Here is a 27,117-nt window from a genome sequence, read left to right on the forward strand (position 1 = left end):
ATAAATCACTAAAAAAAAAGTTAAACAGAGAAAAATTCATTTGGGAACTGACATAAAAGTAGCCCTGGGTCTTTATGCATTAAATTTCTAATATCCACACATTTGCATTTGTCAGTGTCTGTATTTAGATCAAATCTGATACATGTGAGGTATGAACAGCAGGAAAAACTACAGTTTAATGGATAAAACAGCTTCTATAAACCGCAGTGGTCGTATTTAATGTGACCTTTGACCTTACTTTGTTTTTAACCCTTTAGTTCAGATTATATGACATATATGGCATATATGGCGTTAAGTTACTGACAGCAGTAACTCAACAGGAAGAAGCTGAACAAAAATGATCAAAATGAAGCATAAATGTACAGGAAAACAAATCTACAAAATTAACAAAAATGAACAAAAAACCAAACAAACAACAAAGGAATAAAATAATCACAAAATAAACCAAGTAATCAACAAATTGAACAAAATAAATAAAATAATCAACAAAATTAACAAAAATGACCAAATTAGATTTGGTTCAACTCATGTCAGATGTTTCTATTTCTGCTGTTTCTTGAAATGGGATCAAAGGTCAAACTAAATTGTGCCTTTAACAGTGACAACACATTTAGTTCAGTTTTTGCACATACAGGGTTCCTACAGGTTTTTACAAGTTAAATTTAAGACTTTTTTAAGACCTTTTCACTTACAACAGAATCTAATGCCCATTTCACAACTGATTTCACAGTCATACTGGCAAAATTTCGTAACTCCTAGAATTTAGGAAAACTCGTGTCAACCAGGTGGACAATGATCTGTTCTCCAACCAGGCATTATAACATTTGCACTTCCCCATGCTGACTTTTCAGGTGCATGTGACTGACAGTTGCACATGTGATGGGCTGAAAATGTTCTGCAAAGTTAGTGAAAATTGGTTCCTAATTTCAATACAAATTGTTGGGTTGGAACGGGTGGAACTGAGTCGAGTAACGTTATTTTCTTTGCAGCTTGAACATTTGACACATTTAAACACAACATAGTGAACAAGTTTATGGCAACGTAACTTAAGACCTACCTTATCAAATTAATACATTTTAAAGACTTTTATAAGGTATTAAATGCAGATTTGTAAATTCAAGACTTTTAAGACTTCTTAAGACACCACGGGAACCCTGACTTATTTCCTGCATTATACAAGTTTGTCTCACCCAGGACTTCCACAGTGATGTTCTTCTTCTTCTCTCCGCCAGCGTTCTTGGCGGTCAGAGAGTAAACTCCCAGGTGTCGTCGGATGCAGGGTTTGATGACCAGAGATGAGCTGATGGCTGTGGTCTCCACTTTGGCCTCTGGGGGCAGCGCCGCTCCATCTCTGTTCCATGTCACCTCTGGAGCTGGCTGACCCGATATGTAGGCAATGATTCGGATCACACCACCGGCGTGGACCACCATCCTCTCCTTCACGGAGGCGTCCAGGTCGACCTCGGGAGCAACTGTGAAGGAAACCGCTATGGTTCAGTAAAGGTACAGATGTAGGCCTTCAACGGGAAAATGGTAGAAACTGGTGGAATACAGTAAAAAAGTCAAATATCACCAGTTTTCTTCTAAATAAAATGTTCACATTAGAGAATGTATGGTTATATGGTGTATGCATATTTTTATATAGTGTAATGGCAGTGACATTAAAAACTATGGTTGTAATGGAAGTCAATGGGACATTTATGATGATGAGGGAAACCAGAGGGAGAATCTGACACTACAGAAAAAATATTAATGACATCAAATCTACTTAGTTGCTAATCTTTGACATGTCCAAGGACCTAATCACAACCAAAGTCCCATCCTCCTACTATTTATTATATGGAAGATATAACATTTTTGTGGTTTTTTTTAATAAAGCATTCAAAATTCAAATAATCAAACTGGCATTTAAAGGGTTAAAATCCTGAAAATTGTTTAATGTTTGATAGTTTTCAGCAGGGTTGAAGTTGTTTAACAAATTTATGAAAAAAAAAAAAAAAAAAGACGTAGGATGACTTGATAGTTTTTTTTTTCCATTTTTTGTACAAAAGTGCATAAGTAGAGAATAAGGGTCAAAGCCTGGTGGTGAGGAGGGTCTTAATCCAATACTCACTAGTTCTGTCATTGACCTCCAGAACCTCAGGGACTTCTCCTGGTTCTCCATTACCGGCAGCGTTGAAGGCAATCACTCTGAATCTGTACTGACCTCCAGTCTTCAGACCAGTGATCACAAAGCGAGTGCCACGGATTTCGGTGTCCTTAGCCTAAAAATACAAACATGCCTCTGAAGTTACATCCATTGATTTATCTTTTCCATTGACGACTTTTCAATTAGAAAAAAGAAAAAGAAAATAAAAAAAATTCAACGAGTGCAGGTGTTTGTTGTCACCTTCACCCAGGCCTCAGTTCCCTCCTCTTTGTGCTCGACCCAGTATCCAATGATCTTGGAGCCTCCATCCTTCAGAGGAGGAATCCATTCCAGATCCACTGTGGACTTGGTCCAATCAGAGACCTTGGGAGTAGGAGGAGAGGGCGGAGCTGCGAAGGAGGTAGGAAGCCCGTTAATCATAAATAGCAGTATAGGTATATACTTGTTTGCATTTATTATACTGTTATGTAATATATGCGTTTCTTCTTACAGATGGGATCCCTGGCAAAGATGGGATCTGTGGGGGCGCTGGCAGGTCCTAGTCCGGCAGCGTTGATGGCGGTGACCCTGAAGAGGTACTGTGAGCCCTCAATTAGGCCGGTCACCACAAAGGACTCGCCCATACCCATGGGTCGAATGGGGTCTCTGGTGACCCGGGCCCAGCGTTTGCCTGTGGTCTCCTTACGTTCAAGCCAGTAGCCAGTGATGGGAGAACCACCATCATCCTCAGGCTCCTCCCAGTTCACAGTCATGGAGTCTAGAGTGATGCTGGAGACGGTCGGCTTCTCGCACTGACCCGGAACCACTGAGGAATCGCCGTAAAAATTGAGTCTAAACTCAACAAAACTTTTTATTTTGGTGATTGTGTGACAGTTTTTAATGCTTACTCACCGAAGAGGTTTCGTGCGACCTCTGGTTCGCTGTCCAGAGGTTCTCCCACTCCGTATTTGTTCTGGGCCATGATACGGAACACATACTCATGTCCCTGCATCAGGTTCTCCACAGTCCATATCCTGTCTTTGGGCTCATTGGTGACGGGGACCCAGGTCTTCCTGTTGGCCACACGTCTCCAGATAACATAGTTGGTGACTTTAGAACCGCCGTCGTCCTTTGGTGGAAGCCATGACAGAGTGATCCTCTCGGCTCCGACCTCCTCAAACTTAATGGGAGCAGAAGGAGGACCAGGACGTCCTGGAGACAAACATGATGACTTCAGACTAAAGATCAAAAGACACTGAAAACCTATGGAAGTCCGTTCACCATTAAGTGACTTAGTAATTGAGTCAATAATTTCAGACAATAAGTCATTAGTTGGACTTATAGAATATGGCAGAAATGTGCATCCAAAAAGACCAGTAAAAGCTGTAAACGTTTCATGTAAAAACAGGACGCTCCTGTGGCCTCTATAACAGGAAAACATTTCAATAATGTAATTTTACCGAGCACATTGAGCCTCATCTCCTTGGAGGCCTTTCCAAGGCTGTTGGAAGCGACCAGTGTGTACAGTCCAGTGTCTGGACGTTTGCCCTGTTGGATGAGCAGCGTGCAGCTGTCGTCTGCCACTATCTTGTTGATATGCTCATCATACTGGACCTCCACCTTGGCATCTGACTTGTGGGGCGGAGCCTTGTACCAGGTGAGTGTGGGGAATGGACATCCACGGATCTTGGCCACAATGCTGATGTCGGAGCCCTGCTCGGCCTCCATGAACTCCTTCAGCTCAATGGATGGAGCACCTGCACCAAGACCAGATGAAAAAACAAGATGTTACTCAAGAGAACCTCAGCTCTCAAACACACAATAGAAACAGAAATAGAAGGGAGTCTTTTTAAAAAGCTGTGCATAGGAACTAGGCTATTTTCCAGCCAAGTGTGACTGTGTTGTGTGTTAAATGTGTGGAATGGCCCTTTGCACCAGCCTGGGTTGTGGGTATGGTCTTACAGGTCTGGTCCTGGAGAAGGATGGGTCCAGCAGTAGTTGACGGTCTGCTGGCTCCAGCCTCGTTCCAGGCAGTCACTCTGAACTCGTACTCATCTCCCTGTGTGAGATCCTCCACCTTAAAGCTGGTTGTGTCCACGTCTCTCCTGTTACACCTGCAGGGGGCAGCATACAGAAAGATGAAGACCGCAAACATCTATTCAATAAAGCCACCCGCAAACATAACCAGGCCTGTCTGACTTGTCAGTGGGCTTTTGATGATATTAGGGTTCACACTAGTCCAAAGTGGCCCTGAGGGGAAGGTTTACCTCCGCCAGGACTCCTTCTGAGTGCCGCTGGCATCCCAGCAGAGCAGATCCACACTGTAGTGGGTAACAGGTGAACCACCATCGTTCTTTGGAGCCTTCCAGGTCAGAGTCACTGTGCCCTTCCTCACACTCTGGATCTTCAGTCTTGTTGGAGGATCAGGAGGATCTGAAGATACAAAAAGACACATTGAGTTTGTTTTTAGGTCCATGATCAAAGTGAGCAATGAGTGAATAAAACCAGAGCAGCGCAGTCGTACGGATCGGGTCTCTGGCTTTGGTTCCATCTGGGGTTTCAATGTAGGGTCCAAAGCCGAAGCGGTTCTCCGCCCGAATACGGAACAGATACTCCTGACCGTCAATCAGGTCTGGAACAACCAGAGACTGAGCAGCACAGGCCGGATTCACCTGAAAAGACAAGACCATGGTCAGAGATCACACCTGAGACCAAAAGAACCACATTCTGCCGGTATGAGATGTGTTGGAGTCGTACTTTGGTCCAGGCTTTGCCCAACACCGTCTTCTTCTCAATGAAGTAGCTCTTGACTCTATCTCCTCCATCACACTCTGGAGGTTTCCAGGTGAGTCTGCAGGTTCCTCTTGTCACGTCGCTCACCTTCAGGTCTCTGGGAGGTCCAGGCAGGTCTGTGGGCCACCACACAGAAGATACAGAAAAGATCTACCACAGGTCTGACCTTCACTCAGTCATCCCCACTTTGGCAAAGTACAATCTTTATTCTGTTCCTTTAATTAAAGCCTACACAGATGAAAACAACATCTGGACACACTTAAATCTTTTTGCCAAATTTAACACTCATTTTAAGTCAGTATCAAACATTTTCCACCATATGATGTACATCATCCAACTTTCTGACGGTGGAGTGCAAAAAACATTAGCACCAAGACTGACGCAGCTGATTAAACTGTTTAATTTTCATCTCAGTCACACTTTGAGGTGAACGTCTACATACCGAGGACATTGACTCGGACTTTGACCACCTTGTGTCCTGCAGGGCTCTCTGCATTCAGGATATATCGGCCGCTGTGGCTCAGTTTACTCTCAGGGATGGTGATGACTGACGTCGTGTCAGTTGAGTGAATCTGAAACAGCAGGACGTCAGACACAGATTGGTCTTATATAATGCCCCCATCTACTGTATGCACCTGAGGCCCCCGAATTCTTTACCAATATGGTAAGAAAAATTTTAACTAAAGAAAAACAAAGTTAAAAGAACTTATTCTGAAATGGCTTTGAACCATTTTAACCAAACATTTCCACACCCACACCTAAACCTGCGGTCCGACAGCCGTGTCCTGTATCATGTACTGGTTTAGTTTGGTGCTGGATTAGATGTAAACCCTGATAGATGGTTCTCACCTCTGAGTCGACAGGCAGTGTGTGCAGCTCATTCTTCTTCTCCGTCTCAGCAGTTCCGTCGAAATTCCAGGTGACTTTGGGGATGGGTCGTCCGTGGATTTTGACCGGAATGCGGATGGGGGTCCCGGCTCTACAGTTCATTAGGTCATTAGTGCTCACCTCCAGATAGACCGAGGGCTCGACTGTGAACAAACAAAACAAATTTCTGAGTGAGTCTGTTTTCTGATTGCTCAACTGGCCTCCAGATAAACTGCATGATTCTTACTGAGGACGTCCTGGACCAGGACATCGGCCGTCCTGGCAGGCTCTGAGTTTCCGGCTCCGTTCACAGCATAGACCCTGAACCTGCACTTCTTGCCCTCCCTCAGGTCTGGGACGGTGATCTCAGTAGTGGGGTGGAGCTTATCTGCAGGGTTCACCCTCTTCCACTCAGCCATGCCTTCCTCGTGAACTTCAATGATGTAACCTTTCACTGGGCTGCCACCATCTTTGTCTGGTGGGATCCAGGTGAGTGTCACGCTGTTCTTTGTTTTGTCTTTAACCTCGAGGGAGGCAGGTGGGCTGGGAGGGTCTGATGGAAAACCAGACATCACATTATATATGGAAATAAATGTTTCAATTCAGAGAACTACATAATCCATTAAATGTACTCCTGTTTCATTTAACTGTTAAAAGTCAAACCTAAAAACCACTGGTTTAAAGTTTCCACTCACTGCAGGGGTCGACAGCAAAGCGGGACTCAGTAGCCTCGCTTGGCGGTCCTACTCCGGCAGCATTGCTGGCCGCCACTCTGAACTTGTACTCTGTACCCTCGATGAGCTTCAGGACAGTGTACTCCAGACCCTTCACAGCCGGTTTGGTCACTGGGGCTCGGTTGACACGGCCCCAGTACACAGCGCCACGCTCCCTTTTCTCCAACCAGTAGCCCTGGATGGTGGAGCCACCGTTGTCCAAAGGTGCATCCCAGGTCAGTGTCATGGTGGTGGCCGTCGCTGCAATGATCTTGGGGTTGCGAGGTGGTCCGGGGAGACCGAATGGATCTCTGAGCTGGACCTTCTCAGAGTCACAGCCATCACTTACGCCGTACTTGTTCTCTGCTTTGATCCTGAACTGGTATGCACCATTCAAATCCATTCTGTAGACCTGAGGACAATGAAGAATGAAGACATTTATAATATTAGTCTGATATATTTTTATAGAACCTCACAGTGGGCACAGGCTGAAAAAAATAAATATATGTAAAGGCAGTGTTTTAGTGTTTTTTTGTTTTTAATTAAATTTTGATAAATCTGTTTCCATGTTTTCATCCACTTTTGATTCATTTGTGGCCATGATTTAAGTGTACTGACAAAGATCTAGCACATAAGACTGGTTTTCTTCTGCACATTGAACCTTATGATCTAAAAGAGGAAATAACATGCATTTTGTAGTTGAAATCAAAACCAATCTCCTCAATATTTGAATTTTTTTCCCATGACCACCAGTTATTCCTCCATTTCAATTCTAACTGAGACACAGACATCTGTCAGACATCATCTGACTTATCCTGGTTCCATACACTCACCCCATATCTCCTGTCAATCAAGTTGATGGTCAGTGGCTCGTAGTCTGACTTCTTCTTGCTGGCATCTCGCCGCTGCACAATGTAGTTGGTGATTTCACTGCCTCCGTTGTCCTCAGGAGCGTCCCAGGTCAGGTAGCACGAGTCAGCTTTGATGTCTGAGACTACGACGTTCCTTGGAGGCAGAGGGCGATCTGAAGGAGATGCACCATTTTAGTTCCGTGTTATCCTTTCTCTTCATTTTCTGACACTTTCACAACATCATGATAACTGATGAGGATCTGCTCTTACCAAGGATCTCCACACGGATGGTGTGCTGAGTTTTGCCATGGCAGTTTTCAGCCACCAGTTTGTAGTTGCCCTTGTCCGGCCTGATGGTTTCTGGTATGGCGATCTTAGTCTTCATAGTCGTCCGATCCACCTGAGCAGACAAGAACACACTTGTCTGAGGCTGGTTTCAACCATAAACCAATAAATAATGCATACCATGAGGTTACTTGCTAAGTTGAAAATGATGCTCTGTAAACATCTATAGATACAACATGCTCAGTCCCTCACCTCCTCAGTCTCCATTGTCATCTTCTCTCCATCCGGCTGCTCTAACACCACATTGTCTTTCATCCACTGCAGTGTTGGAAGAGGAAGTCCCGTCACCTCGGCTGGGATGTCAATAGCTGCTCCCTTCTTCACGATGATGGCATTACTCTTGAAGAACTTGAGGATGGTAATAACTGGAGCAACTGCAGATGAAAACAAAGGTTGAGTCAGTTAAGCCACACTGAACTAAAGCATATCTGAGAATTAGAAGGAACATAAATGTCATACGTTCATCATCCTGGATCTTGGCATCGATGGGCTTTGATGGATCTCCATCCCCGACTTCATTCACAGCTTTGACTCTGAACTGGTACTCCTGGTTCTCCGACAGGTTCTCCACAGTGCCACAACACTCAGGGAACATCTTGCGGTTGGCCACTTCGAATTCAGCGCCATCAGACCTCATCTTCTCCACATAGTATCCCATGATAGGGCTGCCTCCATCAGTGCGGGGTGGCTGCCAAGCCAGAGTGATGGTGCTCTTGGTTCTGTTGGTGTAGTGCAGCTTCTCAGGTGCAGAAGGAGTACCTGAAAAAGAACAAGAACACCATTGACTTTACTGATCCATAGGGACACGTATCATTATGTGACCACAGAGTGCTGAAAACAGGGTGTGGTTATATTGTAGACCTGGTGAAGATCAGTATATCTGGGGTCTACCTTTGGGATCCTCGGCCAGGATGGGTCCCAGGTCAGATGGAACTCCGTCTCCAAACTTGTTCCTGGCAAACACCCTGATGTCGTACTCCTCTCCAGCCAACAGGTCCTGAATGTCACACTTGCAGGATGCAGTCTCGATGGGCTGCCTGAACAGCTTCATCTTGGCATCTTTCCTCAGGACCTCGTAGCCGATGATGTCACTGCCGCCATTATCCAGGGGGTCAGACCAGGTCAGGGTGATGTTCTTCTTGGTCACCATCACTGTCTTTAGATCCACCACTGGTCCAGGGACGTCTGCACAATCACAGGCCCCAAGATAAATCAACTCATAAAAACACTGTTACAGAAACTAGATGCACATTTCTACATTGTGAATGGTGTGCTTTGACTTTCTTATTGATTTGTGTGACCGTGACTTGACACTACCAAAACCTGCTTGTTGATCTTTTGTTTGACACTGACCCATGATGTCCACCCTGGTCTCTGCAGTCTTAGTTCCACTGCTGTTGGTGCCAGTGATCTGGTACTTTCCGTGGTCCGCCCTCACTGCTGTCTTGATGAATAGAGTGCTGTGTTTTCCCTCTGTCTCTATGATCATTCTCTCCTTGTCGATTTCAGCCTCGTCTTTGGCCCATTTGATCTCAGGCTGCGGTCGTCCTGTCACCACAGCGGGAAGCCTCAGAGACTCACCAGCCTTAATCATGACGCCGTTCTTCACAGATTCATCAAAGTTGACGGCGGGAGATTCTGTGGAAACATAACAACAAATATCATTCACTGATCAACATGTTGTGCATCTGCTGCCTATGATAAAACAGTCCTCACCTTCAGGCTCTTTGACAGTCACAGGTTCGGTCACACCTGGAGCTCCAGGTCCGGCGTCATTGACGGCAATGACGCGGATGTAATAGTCGGCTCCTTCAGTCAGACCGGTCACAGTGTAGGTGAGTTCTTTACATCTGAACTCTGTGCTGCGGGACCAGTCCTTCTCTCCAACCACAACCTAAACCAAGAACCAAAGTGTAAATTCACAGACACACATGAAGTACTAGAACAATGGAAAAAATATGACATTAGCCTTTGTCTGCAAGTCACAATACAGCAGTAAATGTGACAGTACCTTCTCTAAATGGTATCCCAGGATGTCTCCTCCTCCATTATACAGCGGAGGCTTCCAGGCCACGATCACAGAGTCCTTCCCAGTGTCCACAATCCATGGAGTGGGAGGTCCAGGAGGCACTGGGGGTTTGGAATGGAGGCGATTAATGTTCATGATGCTGTGTTAGTGTGTTCAAAAAGTGACAGCACCTACACCTGTAGTTTGAGGCACAACACTTCCTGCATATGTTGCAAAGTTACCCTTTTAATCCATTTCTTATCAAAATATATATATGTTTGAATGAGGGCTGGACTTACTGATGGCGTCCATGGTGAGGATGCGGTCTGAGGGCTCGCTAAACGGTCCCGGTCCAGCCAGGTTTTCGGCACACACTCTGAAGATGTAAGTGAGTCCCTCCATAAGGCCAGTGACCTTCACCTCCAGAGAGCTGAGAAGGGCTCGGTTCACTCGGGTCCAGTATTTGCTGTTCACCTCTTTCCTCTCGATCCAGTAGCCCAGGATGGGGCTGCCGTTGTCTTTCGGCTCATGCCAGGAGATGCGGGCTGAGCTTGCCGTCACCTCATGGACACGGGGGGCATTGGGAGCATCAGGAGGATCTGGGGGTCCAGAGAAAAACTTAGTTTTATTTTACTGTCATGTTGTTCTCCACACAACCACGAGAAAAAAGTCACAACTAATTTAAATCTAATCTAAAACTACATTTAAAAAATCACAAACATTTAAATATCTAAGTATCCTAAGAGAGAAGAGCTTGACATGATGGATGTGTCTATATCCTGGTGTCACGTACCAAACTGGTTCTTGGCAACCAGTGGCTCAGAGATGCAGGGAAGTCCGCAGCCTGACTTGTTCTCAGCGGTGACTCTGAAGATGTACTCCTTTCCTTCAATGAGTTTGGTGACGGGGCAGCTGGTTCCCTTCAGCGTGGAGGTAACGGTGATCCAGCCGATCTCGTCGTTCTTGTTGTCCTTCTTCTCCAGGATGTAGTTGAGGATCTCGCTGCCGCCGTCATCCTCTGGAGGCTCCCAGTTACAGATCACAGATGTATTCCGGATCTCATCAAACGTGAAGTTAATTGGAGGACCAGGTTTGTCTGACACATGAGACAGTTTGAGGGTTAGACATTAAGTTGTAAAGTTGAACAATTGAAATAAAACACTCCAGGAGATTAACGTTGAAACGCAATGGTTCCCAACATTTTTGGCTCGTGACCCCATTTTAACATCATAAATTTCTGGTGACCCCAGACATTCAAAATGGAGAAATTTTTTTGCTAAAATTAATTTGTTTTTGATCATGTAATAGTTTGCTATACTATGTTGCAAATAAACGTTAATTTTAGGCGACATTTAGGCTATATAGTGTATATTATTATGGATGGAGGTAGAAAAGCCAGGTGTAGATTACTGCACAAAGTGAGAATTTTATTTTCCTTGGTCTGGATATGTACAGTCAGTCCAGCTTGGATTTACAAGGCTGCAAATTAATACTGAAAAAACAATAACTCAAACTATGAATTATGAAAGAGCATCTGAAACTGACCACAATGAACATTTCAAAAATAAACAGTACCACAGTGCTTCAGAGGTTTTCATGTATTTTATGAATTGTGATTGTCTCTGTCAGTTCACCATATATTTTTTATTAGCTTTTTTTTTTTTTTTTTTTAAATCACTAGTAGAAATTTCAGGTGACTCTATTAGAATTCCAGGTGACCCCATGTGGGGTCCTGACCCCAAGGTTGAAAAACACTGTTGTAAAGTAAAGCTCTCTTTTACCGAGGACATTTACGATGCAGGTGGCGGTGGCAACTCCGTGAATGTTTTCCACTTGGATGGTGAAGTTTCCGTGATCAGCTCTGACAGCGTCGCGGATCATCAGCGCAGACTGACCTCTCTTGGTTTGATCTAGACCGAGACGCTCCCTTATTGGAGATACATACTCTGGTTCTGGTTCTGGAACCTGCACAAAGACAAGGTACTATGATGATCTCCCAAAAGAATCTGAATCTCTACACAGAATATGTGGTATCTGAGGATGAACTCACCTTTGCCTTGGTTTTCTTCTTCTTCACCACAGGAACCACCTTCTTTGTCGGCTCTTTGGTCACATCCTCGTCATTCCTGAGCCAGGACACTTTGGGATATGGTGAGCCAGAGATGTAGGCATCAATGCGGATCTCGTCTCCTTTCTTAATACACACACCGGACTGCACACGTGGGTGGAGAGTCACCTTTGGTTTGTCTGGAAATGAAAAAATACATGAGTCACAGAGATTTCGATGCACAAAACTAATGAGAAACAAAACAAAAACTATATTAAACCACAATAAACAACATAATATGAACAAAACAAGTCCAAGTTAAACCATCTTAAATCCTCATAAAATACAAGGCTGCATCTACAGGATGAATAGATTTACTCTCATTTTTGTTTGTTTTAAGTCTAAATAGACTAATTTGTTTTCGTACCAACAGGGTCTGCTGCCTTCATGGGCTGCGAGCTGCGGGACGGTTCGCTGACCCCAGCAGCGTTTTCTGCTCGGACCCTGAACTGGTACTCCATGTCCTCCTTCAGGCCGGTGACCACAAAGGAGAACCCAGGGATGAGGCTGGGCGTGACACGCTCATAGCGGTCACCATCCTTCTCGATCTTCTCTACAATGTAGCCCTGGATGGGACAGCCGCCATCGTAGTCTGGAGCCTTCCAGCTCACTGTGATGGACTTGGAAGTGGGGTCATAGGCCTCCACCTGGATTGGAGGATCTGGTTTCTCTGCAAAGACCAAATCAACAGGATGTTAATGTATGGACTGAATGAATGCAAATGTGTAATTCCTATACATGTTGCTTGGTTTCAAGAAAACAGCACGAACAACCATTTAAATTATGCAAATATTTTTATGGTCTTGGAGACATAAAAATGGGACTTTGCTCTAAATTGAATTATATCACATGAAGGTAATGAATAAGAGGGAAAGTTTGAATATGAAACTTCCTGATGTATCAAATAACACTATTTCTTGTTGTTTCTGTCATCTGTTGTGTTTGGTCCCTTTATCCCGTTCTTACGTTTGATTTCTTCTGTAATGACAGGATTTCGTAGCTCCAGATATTCTCCAGCTCCAACCTTGTTAACGGCCTTCACTCTGAAATAGTACTCGCAGTTGACATACAGGTCCTTGACGGTGAAGGTCAGGACGTTCTCAGCTGACATGACGGGCATGTAAGTCTTCTTGGAGGCCTCGCGACGCTCCAGTGTGTAGCTGACGATGGGAGTGCCACCATCGTCCTCCGGAGCCTCCCAGCTGATCTTACAGGAGTTCTTAGTGACATCGCTTGAGCTGATGTCTTTGCACTGACCCGGAAGTCCTGCAGGATTTAGGAGGGAAGAAGGAGAATATTAGAAATGAGGAACAATTGTGGTGTAATTGTGGTGTGGAAGGACTCGACAAACATTTATAGCTGAGGTTACAGTAAGAATACGAGTGATGGTTTATGTTTGAGGAATGTGTTGTCAGTGAACTAAACCTAAACCCAGTCTTATGTCAGGTGAGCGCTGTTGTACCGATTACTTTGACGTTGACCGTCCCAGTGGCCGTTCCCAGGTTGTTTTCCAGAGTGATGGCATAGGCGCCGCCGTCAGCCCGAGTGCAGCGCAGCAGCTCCAAGTGAGCGCTGTTCATCTCCACTGTCATGGACAGGCGGTCGTCGGATTTACACTCCACTGTGTCCTTCTGCCAAACCATCTTGGGTGTTGGGATGGCTCTGTATGGGACATTCAGGTGCAGCTTCTCACCTTCAACCACCACCACGTCCTGGGCCTCCAGATCCATGGTGGGACCGCCTGGAACAAGGACGGGGTCAAGAGAGAACAGAGTCAGGGTTTACAACAGAAGATGACAACTATTACAATAATTACTTTTATTACCAGTAAATTCAGAAATGATAAATATACATAAAATAAAACTAACTATAAATTCATACATTTCTGAGAAATTACAGACATTCTGACATAAAAGTGGTAAATGTGTGATTAAAAAAAAAAACAGTGTTGCATGTATTTGTATTGAATTTTTGTGTCTTTCTGTTGAATCAATGTTTCATTTTGTTGAATCATTGTATTTCTTTCTATTGAGTCATTTATTTTAATCTAAATGTTGTGTTTGTTTGCATTTGCTCACAGTCGGGGTCCTTGGTGAACACTTTGTCGGAGATCTCCGATGGATCACTGACTCCGATGGCATTGATGGCGCGGACCCTGATGACATACTTCTTTTCGGGTTTGATTCCGTCGTCAATCCTGAACTGCAGCTCCTTGACGGGTCTGGTGTTGACCCGGAGCCACTTCAGCTCGGGCCTGGCCTCAGCCACCTCCACGTGGTACCCGGTGATGGGGCAGCCGCCATCCTTTGCCGGAGGCTTCCAGGTTACATTGATGTGTTCTCTGCTGGCGTCTGGAATCTTCACTTCAAGCGGGGGGGATGGTGCACCTGAAGAGACATAAAACACATCTGTTTACATCTGGAACAGGTTTAAAAATGGCTTTTCATAGATCTGTCTGTGCATTTTGTTGTAATAGGGATGGTTCCCTGTCATAAGCTACAGTCACTCTGTAATAAGTGAATAATAATAATACTGATGTCTGTAAATGCTGTCTGGTCTATATTCTTATCACAGTGTGTGTTCCCTACTTGTTGCATCCTCGATAGTCAGAACCACGGTGGGTTCGCTTGGATCTCCGACTCCTGCCTCATTCTCAGCTCGGACCTGGAACTGTACCTCCGAACCCTCGTCTACGTCAGTCACCTTGAACTGAGGCTGTCTGTCTGGAGTCTTACAACACTTCAACCAACGAGTTCCCAGCTTCTCCTTCTTCTCAATCACATACCTGAAGAGAAAAAGACACACAGATTATTGAACGTCACAGATGTTACGTATCAGACAAAAACCGAATCAAACACAGATCTTCTCATCCGTTGAGTCTTACTTGGTGATTGGTCGACCTCCGGTGTTCTGGGGAGGTTCCCATTTCAGCTCCACATGTCTCTTGGTGACCTCCACCACTGTCAGGGCATATGGGGGTCCAGGAGTTGCTGAAAAAACAAGATAAATATATTCTTGAAAAATCCTTAGGCCTTGTCCCTTTTGATGGAACAGTATCTACAAAGACACTGTAATGAAACTGTGCATGTTGTGAACTCACTGAATGTGTCTTTGGCGAGCACAGCATCCTCCAGCTCACAGAATTCACCCATTCCCACGGCGTTCTCAGCGGCAACTCGGAACACGTACAGGGATCCCTCGTTCAGCGGCGTCACCGTGTACTTCAGCTCTTTGACGGTGGTGTCGACCGTCTGCCAGGCCTTCCGCCTTACATCCCTCTTTTCCACCACATAGTTGGTGATTGGTGAACCTCCATCGCTGCTTGGAGCTTGCCACTTCAAGTCAGCATTGATCTTTGTGACGTTGGCCACTTCAAGCCACTGAGGAACTGATGGAGGGTCTGTCCAACCGAAAACAGAGGGATTAGGGATTTAACTCCAAACATCCACAGAGTGAGACTGTGTCACACTCTGTGTTTAACATGTAAAGTTTAGATCTGATGTTTACATATAAGGTGATACATGTAAATGTTAATGTCTGTTAAGTTTGTAAATGTTCAAATAAACCAAGAGTCTGATGTGTGGCTGAGGGTCCATGGTGGCTTACAGAGTCTCTCCTTGCAGACCACCGGATCGCTGGGGTCGCTGGGTTCACTCTCTCCAGCCTTGTTGACAGCCTTGACTCTGAAGATGTACTCCTCTTTCTCTTTCAGACCCTGCAGCTGGTGCTCGGTCTGTGGAACATCCTCTGCGATCCGGATCCACTCCTCGGTTCCAGGCTTCTGGAACTCAATGATGTAGCCCTCGATCTTGGATCCACCATCGTGCTCTGGTCTGGTCCAGGCCAGCACCACCATGGTCTTACCGACCTCCCTGACTACAGGTTTGCCAGGTGCCCATGGAGGATCTGAGGAACAGATTGAAACTTGAATGTACTGACTAACATCATCAGTTATGGAGATAAATACTGTTTAAAATGTTCTCATAAACTCTTGATTGAAGGTCAACGCTCTGCCAGGCGAGTGTGTGTTTCGTACCAATGGGGTCTTTGATGAGGACTGGATCTGTCTCTGCACTTGGTTTTCCAGGTCCAGCCAGATTCTCAGCCAAAACACGGAAGCGGTACTTCTTCTTGGTTGGGAGTCCCTTCACCCTGAAGAACATTAAACAACCAGGTGTAAATGTGCTGCGTCTCCATGCCATCATCTAAACCCTGTGTCTGTCAGGTGGTTCCTACCTGAAGGTCGTGTCTTTGATTGGCAGCTTGTTGCAGCGGATCCACTTGTCACTCTCAGGGTCGAACTTCTCAATCCAGTATCCAGTGATGGGGCTTCCTCCATCCTCGTCTGGTTCGAACCAGGTCAGTGTCACAGCGTCCTTAGCAATGTCCGAGGGGGTGACTCTGGTAGGAGGACCAGGAGGATCTACAAAAACAACAAGAATGTGAAGAAGGGGAAAACACTTTGTTCTTCATTTTGGTGATTAATCAAACAAAAATCTAAAAAGTAAAAGCATTTTATTTTATTTTTACTGCTATTAAACCTGTTTAGTCTGCTGTAATATGGCTCACCGAATGAGTACTTGGCGATGATGGGTACATGCTCTGCAGGTTCTCCGATGCCGTACTGATTCTCAGCACTGACCCTGAAGATGTACTCCTTCATGGCAGTCAGTTTGCAGGCCTTAAATGTGGTGTGCTTGATGGTCGCTGACAGCTTCACCCACTCCTCCTTGTCTGTCATACGACTCTCCACAATGTAGTTTGTGATAGCGGAGCCACCATCATCTCGTGGAGGATTCCACGCCAAGAAGCATGACTCGTTGGTGATCTCGGAGATGTCGAAGGCGGCCGGAGGACCAGGTTTATCTGGATAGGACAAAACACACGTTTGTAGAAAACAAAAAAAACCCAGCAGAAACAATTTTTTTTTATTTTGGCGTTCCAGTTTGTTTCTGGGTCAGGTTCCAGCCTGGTTCTGTACCGAGGATGTTGACATCAATGGTGGCCGTGGCTCGTCCACAGGTGTTGACAGCCTCTATGATGTACATGGCTGTGTCGCCTCTTGTCGTGTTGTTGATGGACAGTTTGGAGTGTCCAGGCTGGGTGTCGATAGTGATGCGGTCATCGGGCCTCAAGACCAGGTCTGCTTTGGTCCACTTGACCCGGGGGTCTGGTTTTCCAATCACGTCGGCGGGAAGTTCGATCTTGGTTCCGGCCCGAGCGGTCAGGCCAGCGAGGAGCTTCACATCCAGCTGGATCTCTGGAGGCTCTGTGTATCAATGGATAGTCAGAGAGGACATCTCGTCATATTTCAAGTCCTACTGACAACACAATACCACCTTATTGACTGAAATCTTACCTTTAGCATCCACAGCCTGAATCTCATCAGTAGCCCTGCAGGGTCGACTGGCTCCCAGTTTGTTGAACGCTCTGACTCTGTAGGCGTACCACTGGCCCTCGATTAAGCCGGTCACCTGGAACCTGAACCAAAACTCAAGTTACACAAAAATGTCATCAACACAAACCGGATATTCAGGAGTAAATTCACATGGTAGTGAATTCGTACTTCAGCTCAGGGATTGGGTCTCCACAGGGCTCCCACTTGTCGGTTCCACGCTGACATTTGTCCACAACATATCCTTTGAGTGGAGCGCCACCATCATACTTTGGAGGTTCCCAGGACAGGAAGATGGTCTTGCCGGTCTTGTCGCGCCACTTCAGGTTTTCAGGAGGATCGGGTACAGCTGAAGAGGAACACAAGTATGAGCAGAATCTTCTGTGAGTTGATTAATCACACACTGACAGAACAAATACTCACTGGCAGGAGACGACACATTGACGGGTTCATCGATGTACGCTGGTTCTCCTGGTCCACATTTGTTGCAGGCAGTGACGCTGAACAGATACTCTTTACCTTCAATAACATCAGTGATGGTGTGTTCAAGATCCAGGACTCCTGTAGCCACCTGTAAATAAAGCAACACAATCAAGAGATATTAAACACTGAAATGTGTTTGACTTTGTGGATTCTCTTCTGGAGTCCAGGTCTACCTTGGCCCAGGTCTTGCGTGACACTTCTCTCTTCTCTATCTGGTAGTGGGTGACTGCACTTCCTCCATCATGTTCAGGAGCCTCCCACATCAGGTGGACATGGTGTCGGGTCACTTCAGCTACCTTGAAGTCCTTAGGAGCACTGGGGCATGCTGGGAAAATTAAGGAGATAAATTATGATTATAGTATTGTTACTAAAATTTTATCATTATATTTAATTCACAAAGCAATTTTGGGGACATTTCCTTCTTATTTATGTTCACTGTTAACCTGGAATCATGGATGTTACAATCTCTGCTCAATGAAAACTTTGAAACTGTTTTTTCCAAAGATAAGGACTGAATTAGGAAAAATCTTTTATGTTTTCAGCTCCTGATGCCTGGAACAAGCTTCAGTCTGAGCTTCATCTACAAACACTGATTCCTTTGACTGATTTTAAAGAGAGTGTTAAAACTCTGTAATCACGACTGTTGGTCTGTAAATGTTTCAATTGACTGTATATGCTTTTTTCTATGTCTGCAAATACTTTTATTACTGTAAAATTATATGATGATGATTATATATATGATAATATTATATTGATTATATTATATGATAATGATGATTATATGATATGACTGTATCACTGCCGTCTTGTCCAGGTCTCCCTTGTAAAAAGATATCCCCCACTTCAATGGGACCAGCCCAGTTAAACAACGATTAAAAAAAAAAAAAAAAAAAAAAAAAAAAAAAAAAAAAAAAAAAATATATATATATATATATATATATATATATATATATATATATATATATGTAAAAAAAAGAAAGGAAATATATCATATAGTGGGAAAATAACTATGACAAAAAGTTTTATCTTTAATCAGAATGGTTTTAATACTGTGAGACTCCTTAAAATTTCCAGCTGACCTAAATGTAGCACTTTGTACCTGATAAATACACTTTTATTCTTCAACCAGCAGACTTACTGTTTATGGGATTTAATAATTCACCAGTTCACATTAAGAAATTTCAGAAAATAAAATGTAGATTTTACAACATGGTTAGATTTTTCCTAAACATCAGGTGTGTTTTCATACATATATTAATCAGCGGTATTTGATTATTTGCGTATAAATGTAGTTACCGATGACGTTGACTTCGATCTCTCCAGACACCGAGGACACATCGTTTTCCAGAGTCAGACCATACGTTCCTTTGTCCGGTCGGACACTCGGAGACACTGTTAGCTCTGTGAATGTGGACTTCGTCACCATGGAGACACGGTCATCTGACGGGCTTAGCTCCTTCTCTCCGAAGGTCCACTTGGCAACAGGGGTCGGGTACCCGGTGATGGGGACTCTGATGGTCAGCGGCTGAGGGACAATCACCTCCAGGCCGTTCCTGAAGGCACTCAGGTCCAAGGTCGGACCAACTGTGGAAGAACAGGAAATAAAACCATGTCATCTGGAGACACTGGCACTAGATTACTCAAACTCCACTGGGATTCTGTCATTCATACCGTGAGGGTCGTCGGCGAGGAGTGGTCCAACTTGATCAGCAGGGTCAGAAACACCAGCTGCATTTTCAGCACGAACTCTGTAGAAATACTTCTGACGAGGCTTGAGACCGGATATCTACAGAGAGCACAAGAAGTCAATCCATGACCAAAAGTAATTGAGCAGGTGAAAGAAATGAAACCCATACCCGGAAGCTGAGGTCTGGACACAGTCTGGCGTTGCAGCGGAGCCAGTTATAAACTCCGTCATCACACTTCTCAATAATGTATCCAGTGATCATGCTGCCTCCATTGCTCATCGGCGTCTCCCATGTCAACGTGACAGCGGAGGTGGTCTGGTCACTAAAGTGCAGGTTCAGAGGTGGACTTGGTCTCTCTGTAGATACAAAACACACAACATTCACAATCTGCTTCCACAACAAAATAAAGGAAGAGTCACTTTAGGGTTTTAAATTATAAGATCAATAAGATTCTATTTGAATTAATTCCACATGTCAATCATTTTTTATGCTGCCAAGTTTTAACTGTCTTTAGGTGATTTTTTTTCTTGTGATTTGGTGTCAAGTAAATATGATTTGCATCGAGTTGAATACTAATGATCAGTGTCTGTGCATAAACCTCATCTGTCTTCTTCAACACTCTGAACTGAATCAGTATCATGGACCCCTGATTCCTGGTTCAACTCACCAATTGGGTCCATGATCTTGACAGGCTTGGTGGCAGCGCTTGGTCTGCCAACGCCGGCCTTATTTTCAGCTCTCACTCTAAAGATGTATTCCTTGTTTTCCACCACATCATTCAGCGTTGCAGAGCGGTCATTGGCGCCACAGATCATGGCCGCCTCCCACTTTACTGATGTCCTGTCACGGAGCTCGATGACGTACGCTGTGACTTCAGAGCCACCATCAAACTTCGGAGGCTCCCAGGAGATGGTTGCACCAAACCTGTTCACCACGCCGACAGCGACATTCTCAGGAGCATCAGGGACATCTGTGGAAGAAGAAGATGTTTTATTGGTGGGTAGAGTCCTTCTACTGGAGGCGGCCATAGCTCAGTTGGTAGAGTGGGTCGTCCAATAACCGAAGGGTTGGCGGTTCGAATCCCGCTCTGTCCATGTGCTGTTGTGTCCTTGGGCAAGACACTTCACCCCCCTTGCCTTCAGTGCCACTCACACTGGTGTATGAATGTGTGTGAATGTTTGGTGGTGGTCGGAGGGGCCAAAGGTGTGAATTGGCAGCCACACTTCTGTCAGTCTGCCCCAGGGCAGCTGCGGCTACATATGTAGTTTACCACCACCAGAGGGAGAATGTGAGAGCGAATGAATAATGGACCAATAATGTAAAGCGCTTTGGGTGTCTAGAAAAGCGCTATATAAATCCAATCCAATCCATTACTCCAAGAATAAATGTTTATAGAGTTCCAGCTAGACTTTGGAGTTTCATTGGGAGATGTTTTCTTACCAAACTTGTTCTTGGCCTGAACTGCATCCTCGGTTGCAACAGAAGGTCCACTGCCAACCCGGTTCCGGGCACAGACTCTGAACAGGTACATGGAGTCTTTTTGGAGGCCGCTGACGCAGTACTCTGGAGCATCAGCGCGATTCGTTGCCACCGACCACGTCTTACGCTTCACGTCACGTCTCTCCACCACATATGCAGTAATTTTACTTCCACCGTCACTCTCCGGTTCCTCCCAGGCCAAACTGACCTCACCGTCAGCAGTATCAATCACTCTCAGGTTCTTCACAGGTCCGGGGACATCTGAAAACACAACACTCAGAATAAATGCAGCTAACACTCACAATTCAAATACAGACTGCCCCAGAATCCAGACTCACCGATCACGTCCAGGTTGATGAAGGCCTCGCCTTGACCGTGCTTGTTCTTGATGACAACCCGGTACCGGCCCTGGTCCTCTTTGCTGGGGCTCTTCAGCCGGTACTCGGTCTTGTCAGCAGAGGTGTCAATGTTCTGGACGGGCAGACTGGTGGCCTCAAAGAACCACTCTGCGTCTGCACGAGGGTAGGCATCGTATGGCACGGCCATGACGAACGGTTTACCGGCATCAGTCACCAGGTTCTGATCTGTGGTTTTAATCTTTGGAACCGCTGCAAACAGGTTCAGACAGTTTAATCAGCTGATTATGGAGTAAAGAATAAGTGCACCTGCCTGCATTCACCAGGGTCATTTACTCTCATAGTGACACTGGTTCAGCAGCGGGTCTTTACCTGCCAGCTCCAGTTTGGCTCGGGCGTCCTTGTCTTTGGCTACGATCCTGTACTCTCCCTGATCCCGAGGCCGGATCTCACAGACCTGCAATCTGTGGACTTTGCCTTCGCTGATCATCTGGTACTTGTCTCCCTGGACGATGATCATGTTGTTCCTCATCCATTTCACTTCCACTCGGTCCTTGTTGAGCTCCACCTCGAACATAATGTCTGAACCTGGAGGCTCAAACATGTCCTTTGGCGGTCTGACAATCTCTACCGGGGTCTCTGCAGGACAAGAACCACATCATGTTGGTTACCCATCCGGAAGTACCAACCTCAGACCAAACAATCTGATTCCTGTTGTTCTGAAACTTTCATGGGATTAGATGACCCTTCTGTCTGTGGTGTTTTTCATTGAAACAGTGGATTGGATCTAATCCTGACTTCCAGGTCATCATCTCTGGTCTCAGTGTAATTAATATATTCAATAGATCTGTCTCCCTCTTTTCTGTGTATTTTATAGGACAAAAACCTTTTTCTTTAGTGAATGAAAGGTTTATGTTTAACATGTTGGCTTTATCACTGCAACTGTTTAACATCAAAATATAAAACAAAAGTTTCATGAGTTGTTGACAGATTTTGACTGACATTTGCATAGAAAATCCAGATGTTTTCACTAATTTGTAAATAATTATTGTTCCACTACATGATGCACAAGCTGTAATAATGGACCAGTTTAATTCCATCAGGTGTCACAATCTGACCAAAACGGTCTGAAGGCCTGATCCAAATTAAAACCAGGACTAGACTCCATGGCTGATTTCAGGTCCTATCTTCAACATACAATGTCTTCAGATGTTACCTTCAACGAAGAGTCTGGCCCTGGTCCTCCTCTCATCCACTCCACAGGCGTATTCACATTCATCATCAGGTCTGCACACCTTGATGATCAGTGTGCACGTCTTGCCTTCCTTCTCCATGTGATATCTGCACAAACACAAGACATTTAGATGTTGCTGACAGTATCTCTGTATGAAAGTGTTTCATCTGAGCGTGGTTGTTACCTTGGTCCTTCTTTGATCTCACGTCCATTCTTGTACCACTTGACAACTGCCTTCTCTTTGGACAGTTTGCAGGTGAACTCGGCATCCTCGAATTCAGTGATGGTCTGATCTTTGAGCTGAGCCATGAAGTCAGTTGGAGCTTCGCTGATGATCAGCTCGGCTGAGCACTTGTCGTCACCCACGACAGCCGTGTACTCACCCTCATCGTCCATGACGCAGTCCTTGATGGTCAAGGTGTGTTTGAGTCCGTCGGGCCGGTACACAATGCGTTTGCTGAGTGTCAGTTCCTGACCGGCCTTCATCCAGCGGACCGTCACCTCAGGCCGGTTCACCTTACAGATGAAGCTGATGGTCTTCTTCTCCTGAGTCTCCACGTCCTCAATGGGCTCGAGGAACTTCAGTTTCTCCGCTGAGAAGAAAAACAAAGAAAAGTCACTCACCTGACTAAAGCTGAAATATTTGGATCAATAGTTCAGCTCTACTGCGTTAAACGCAGATGGTTTACCTGCGACTATAGCTCTAGCAGTGCACTTGGCCTGTTCTCCTCTGTGATTGGTCAGGTTGATGGTGTAACTGGCCTCGTCAGCCTTCTGGGCATCTCGGATCCTCAGTGAGAACACGTTGTCACGCTGAGCCATCATGTACTTGCTGCTCTCAAAAATGGTCTCCTCATTCTTCAGCCACTTGGCTTTCGCTCCCTCTGAGTTTGTCTCACAGTTGAACACGATCTCACTTCCCTCTTTCACCTCCGTGTCTTTAATTGGCGTGATAATCCTCAGTTTTTCTGAAAGTACAGAAGCCATTTAAAATGAGGGCTTTTGCTCTGTTCCAAACCCGACCCGGACTCAGATGAACAGGGACTTACCAATCACATACAGATCGGCAGAGGCTTTGACACTGCCGATGTGGGCAACGTAACCTCCCTCATCCTTCAAGTCGCAGTTTTTCACAATCAGAGCTCTCCTCTTCCCTTCACTGATGATGGTGTATTTGTCCCCGGCTTGAACCTCCTTATCACCTCTGAACCATCTCACCTCATAGGTTTCCTTGGAGACGGAGCAGGCAAATTCTGCCTTCTCTCCTTCCACCACCTCCTGGTTCTGAGGTCGAGCGATGAACTCAGCTGCCAGTTCTACCAACATGATGAACATTAAGATTAACAAAGACGTCCTTCACTTCCAGAAGCAGCTGCTCAGTCATCACTTTATTCATGAATTGTACAGTTAAATTCCAATTTTTTTAACACTAAGTCCAGAATTATTTTATTTATGAAATTATGTTCTTTAATCAAATCTTTCTGACTAAAGACATTTGTTTTCTTAAGTGTCTGATAGGATGTATTTCTGCTGGTTTCCTGTTGGTTTGTTACTTCTTACCATTAAGTCTGAGCATGGCTGACGTCTTGATGGCTGGACTCAGTCTGCAGTTGTACTCTCCCGCATCCTCCATCCTCAGGTCCTGGATAATCAGGATCCTCTTGCGTCCGTCCATCACTTGCTCGTAGCGACCGCCCTCTGGCAGCTCCTCGTCTCCACGGTACCATGTGACCTCGGCGCTGGCCTTGGACACCTCACAGATCATCTTGACACTGTCAGTCTCCGTTCCCTCCACGTTGGACAGGTTCTTGGTAAATCGGGCTGCCTCCTCTGCAGGAAAACACCATGTATTCAACTCAACTTATTCAGGACAAATTTAAATAAGAAATTGTGTAAATACAACAAATCCTGAGCGACAACACGTATCCTGACAGTTTTACAAAGACTGGACAAGAAACTTCTGATTTAGAGCCTGAGTTTTACCACGAGGAGTTTTTTTTTATCCATAGAACTTCACATCTCATGGTTCTAACATTTACTGCTTCACAGGAACCAGTGGGAACGTAGAAGGTGAATGTGTCCTTTCAGTGCTGCTCACCAATGACCGTCAGTATGCCGGAGGTCTTCGAGGTCCTGGCGTCACATTCGTACTCAGCCTCATCATCAAACACTGACTTATGGACAATGAGGATCCTCTGGACTCCCTTGGCGATGATCTCGTACTTCTTTCCTTTCCTGATCTCACTCCCATCTTTGAACCAGCGAACCTGCACATCCAGGCATTGGTGTGAGTCTACAATCACCTGAGCTAAAGGCTAAAGGTTAAAGGAGGAGGTGGTTTTACCTTTGCGGATTCGCGGGACACTTCACACTCAAACTTGGCAGATTCCTTCTCTTTGACCTCCACGTCCTGCAGAGGTTTGCTGAACTCCACGTGAGGAGCTGCGGACATGAACACACCACTGTCACCATTTGGACATGTTCACCACAACAACCACAAACACAGTCATTCTGTGTCCTTACGTGTGACCTCCAGGAAGCAGGAGGTTTTGAACTCCTTAGCATCACACGTGTACGTCTTGGCATCATCCGGAGTGCAGTCGTGGATCACCAGTGCCCTCTTGCGTCCGTCGACCATCAGGTCATACTTCTTGGTCTTGCGAATCTCTTGTCCCTCTCGGAACCAGCGAACCTCAGCGTTCTCTCTGGACACTTCACACTCCAGCGTGGCAGTGGCTTCCTCCTCCACCGTCTGATCCTCCAGAGGTTTGGTGAACTCCACTGCTGGCTCTGAGGAAGAAACAAGCACACGTTCTGTTAGAAGATATGCCTCAAATTGCTTTTAGGTTCCACATTCAGACCAATATGATCTAAAGTCAAATAATAACAGAGTAACCGATAAATAATTACTCCAAATGTTTCTCTTTGTTTTAATGCAAAAATAACATAAAATTATGAAAATATTTACATTTACAAACTATCAAAAAAAAGATGTGAATTAACTGAAAAAATTAAGTTTTTAATAAAAATAAGTATAATTTTAACAATATTCTGCTTCAACTTATCATTACATGTTCATTACAAATCAGATCTTAAAGGGAAAAAAAACCATTTCATAACAGGCAGAATACTGGTAAAACTACACTGAATTTACTTCAGACATTTCAGGTTGTTCAAATTTGTTCAGGTTGTTCACATTTTATTGTTGTATTCTATTGTTTTATTGTTAAAGGATAGTTTGTAAATGTAAACATTTTCATAATTTAATGTTATTTTTTTGCACCAAAACAAAGAGAAAAAATTGTATTTGTCCTTATTTATTAGTTATTCTGTTATTTGAGTTTAGATCATATTGGTCTGAATGTGAATCCTGCAGTCAAACCAGTTTAACATCACTGATTGTTAATTTCTTCTGTAATTTTTCATTTCATCTGAAGGATCAGACTCTTTGGTGGCCATTTTTGACCCTGTAGGTTTGAATCTCGTGTGTTAGAACATCTGACCCAAAGTGATGAGTTCAGGATCCACGGTGCGTGGGAAGGTCTCACCTCTGACGATGAGCTGAGCCTGGGTCTGGAAGTCTTTGGCGGTCAGTTTGACGTCTCCGGCCTCCGACAGTTTTACATCTCTGATGGTTAGAGCGTGGACTCGTCCCGCCACCCGGGTCTTAACCTGGAAGTCCAATCACAGACCAATCAACACTGATCCGAGAGTTCAGAATCTCCATGACATAATGATGGTGTTTTTACTTGGATTCAGTTTTAATGATGCATGAGGTGTTTCTACAGTTTTAGTCTAAGTTTGAGTTTTTTGGATGGGACAGTTTCTAATTTGTCTGATTCTTAAAGTGGATTTTTCAAGTGAGCTGTTTTATTGTTGGTCAATTGTGAAAACATCCATCAACCCAGAAATATTAATAAACTGAAAGAAAAAAATAGTTTGGCTGATAAAGTTTAATTTCAAATAAACTCTTTTATTTTGACACTGATGTTAAAGTTGTCGTAGTGTGTTCACTGACCGACACTGCAGTGGTTGAAGTGAACTCAGATAAGCTTATCAGCTTCTGTCGGTTATTTTTAACTCTGCAGCTTCAACACTTCACATACTTTAACACCAAACACAGAATACAGATGAGTCGATGCTCAATGATTGGGGATAAATGCCATTTTATCTGAATATTTTAGATGGTTTGAATATAAATTTTGTAAATTTTATGAAACTTTTTAGAAAATATTTGTCTATTGTTTTGTTTTGTTTTTTTTGACAAAATGAACTATGAACTGAACCACTTAAAATGTTTTTCTTTAAAATGTCATTTAAAAAATTTAATTTACCTTAAAATCTTTATCACTTTATCCTCTTTGAAGTAAGAGTCTGATTTAAAACATTAAAAGACTATTTTAACAAGATGTTTATTTGTTTCATTATTTGGTTTATTTAGTTTCAATTAATCAAAGTTTATTTATATAGCACTTTACAATATCATAAAGAGGACCAAAGTGCTTTACATCTAAACGGATGATTAAATTATAAGATAACAACAGTTTAATCAAATACTATAAAAATACATAAAATAATAAGACATAACACACCCTGAAAAAAAAAGAAGACCACAGATATAAAACCTAAGAGTGTCTCAGTGCTAAGGGTTAAAAGCTAGTCTAAACAGG

General features: G+C 44.4%; 1 protein-coding gene across 1 annotated transcript in view; it reads right to left on the reverse strand.

The window, feature by feature from the left end:
- Positions 1-27,117, reverse strand: part of LOC115411946 (titin-like) — a 130,674-nt gene that overhangs the window by 69,061 nt on the left and 34,496 nt on the right. The window contains 58 exon segments of the mRNA XM_030124250.1: positions 1,191-1,472; positions 2,114-2,264; positions 2,390-2,538; positions 2,640-2,954; positions 3,041-3,340; positions 3,589-3,885; positions 4,091-4,242; positions 4,396-4,561; positions 4,653-4,800; positions 4,886-5,037; positions 5,364-5,493; positions 5,771-5,952; positions 6,036-6,341; positions 6,484-6,913; positions 7,335-7,525; positions 7,623-7,752; positions 7,890-8,071; positions 8,157-8,456; positions 8,589-8,882; positions 9,051-9,335; positions 9,414-9,591; positions 9,709-9,827; positions 10,005-10,304; positions 10,499-10,801; positions 11,487-11,670; positions 11,756-11,952; positions 12,180-12,482; positions 12,779-13,078; positions 13,275-13,553; positions 13,891-14,199; positions 14,401-14,597; positions 14,697-14,802; positions 14,913-15,212; positions 15,419-15,718; positions 15,849-15,964; positions 16,049-16,235; positions 16,382-16,678; positions 16,794-17,081; positions 17,172-17,293; positions 17,379-17,556; positions 17,631-17,778; positions 17,864-18,015; positions 18,987-19,274; positions 19,362-19,476; positions 19,547-19,734; positions 20,046-20,348; positions 20,819-21,118; positions 21,196-21,465; positions 21,586-21,852; positions 22,430-22,554; positions 22,632-23,040; positions 23,137-23,415; positions 23,497-23,763; positions 24,008-24,277; positions 24,546-24,714; positions 24,792-24,889; positions 24,971-25,237; positions 25,996-26,119. Of these exon segments, the coding sequence (XP_029980110.1) occupies positions 1,191-1,472; positions 2,114-2,264; positions 2,390-2,538; positions 2,640-2,954; positions 3,041-3,340; positions 3,589-3,885; positions 4,091-4,242; positions 4,396-4,561; positions 4,653-4,800; positions 4,886-5,037; positions 5,364-5,493; positions 5,771-5,952; positions 6,036-6,341; positions 6,484-6,913; positions 7,335-7,525; positions 7,623-7,752; positions 7,890-8,071; positions 8,157-8,456; positions 8,589-8,882; positions 9,051-9,335; positions 9,414-9,591; positions 9,709-9,827; positions 10,005-10,304; positions 10,499-10,801; positions 11,487-11,670; positions 11,756-11,952; positions 12,180-12,482; positions 12,779-13,078; positions 13,275-13,553; positions 13,891-14,199; positions 14,401-14,597; positions 14,697-14,802; positions 14,913-15,212; positions 15,419-15,718; positions 15,849-15,964; positions 16,049-16,235; positions 16,382-16,678; positions 16,794-17,081; positions 17,172-17,293; positions 17,379-17,556; positions 17,631-17,778; positions 17,864-18,015; positions 18,987-19,274; positions 19,362-19,476; positions 19,547-19,734; positions 20,046-20,348; positions 20,819-21,118; positions 21,196-21,465; positions 21,586-21,852; positions 22,430-22,554; positions 22,632-23,040; positions 23,137-23,415; positions 23,497-23,763; positions 24,008-24,277; positions 24,546-24,714; positions 24,792-24,889; positions 24,971-25,237; positions 25,996-26,119 (13,144 nt within the window).

The sequence above is a fragment of the Sphaeramia orbicularis genome, chromosome 21, assembly GCF_902148855.1.
Source record: "Sphaeramia orbicularis chromosome 21, fSphaOr1.1, whole genome shotgun sequence".
NCBI lineage: Eukaryota > Metazoa > Chordata > Actinopteri > Kurtiformes > Apogonidae > Sphaeramia > Sphaeramia orbicularis.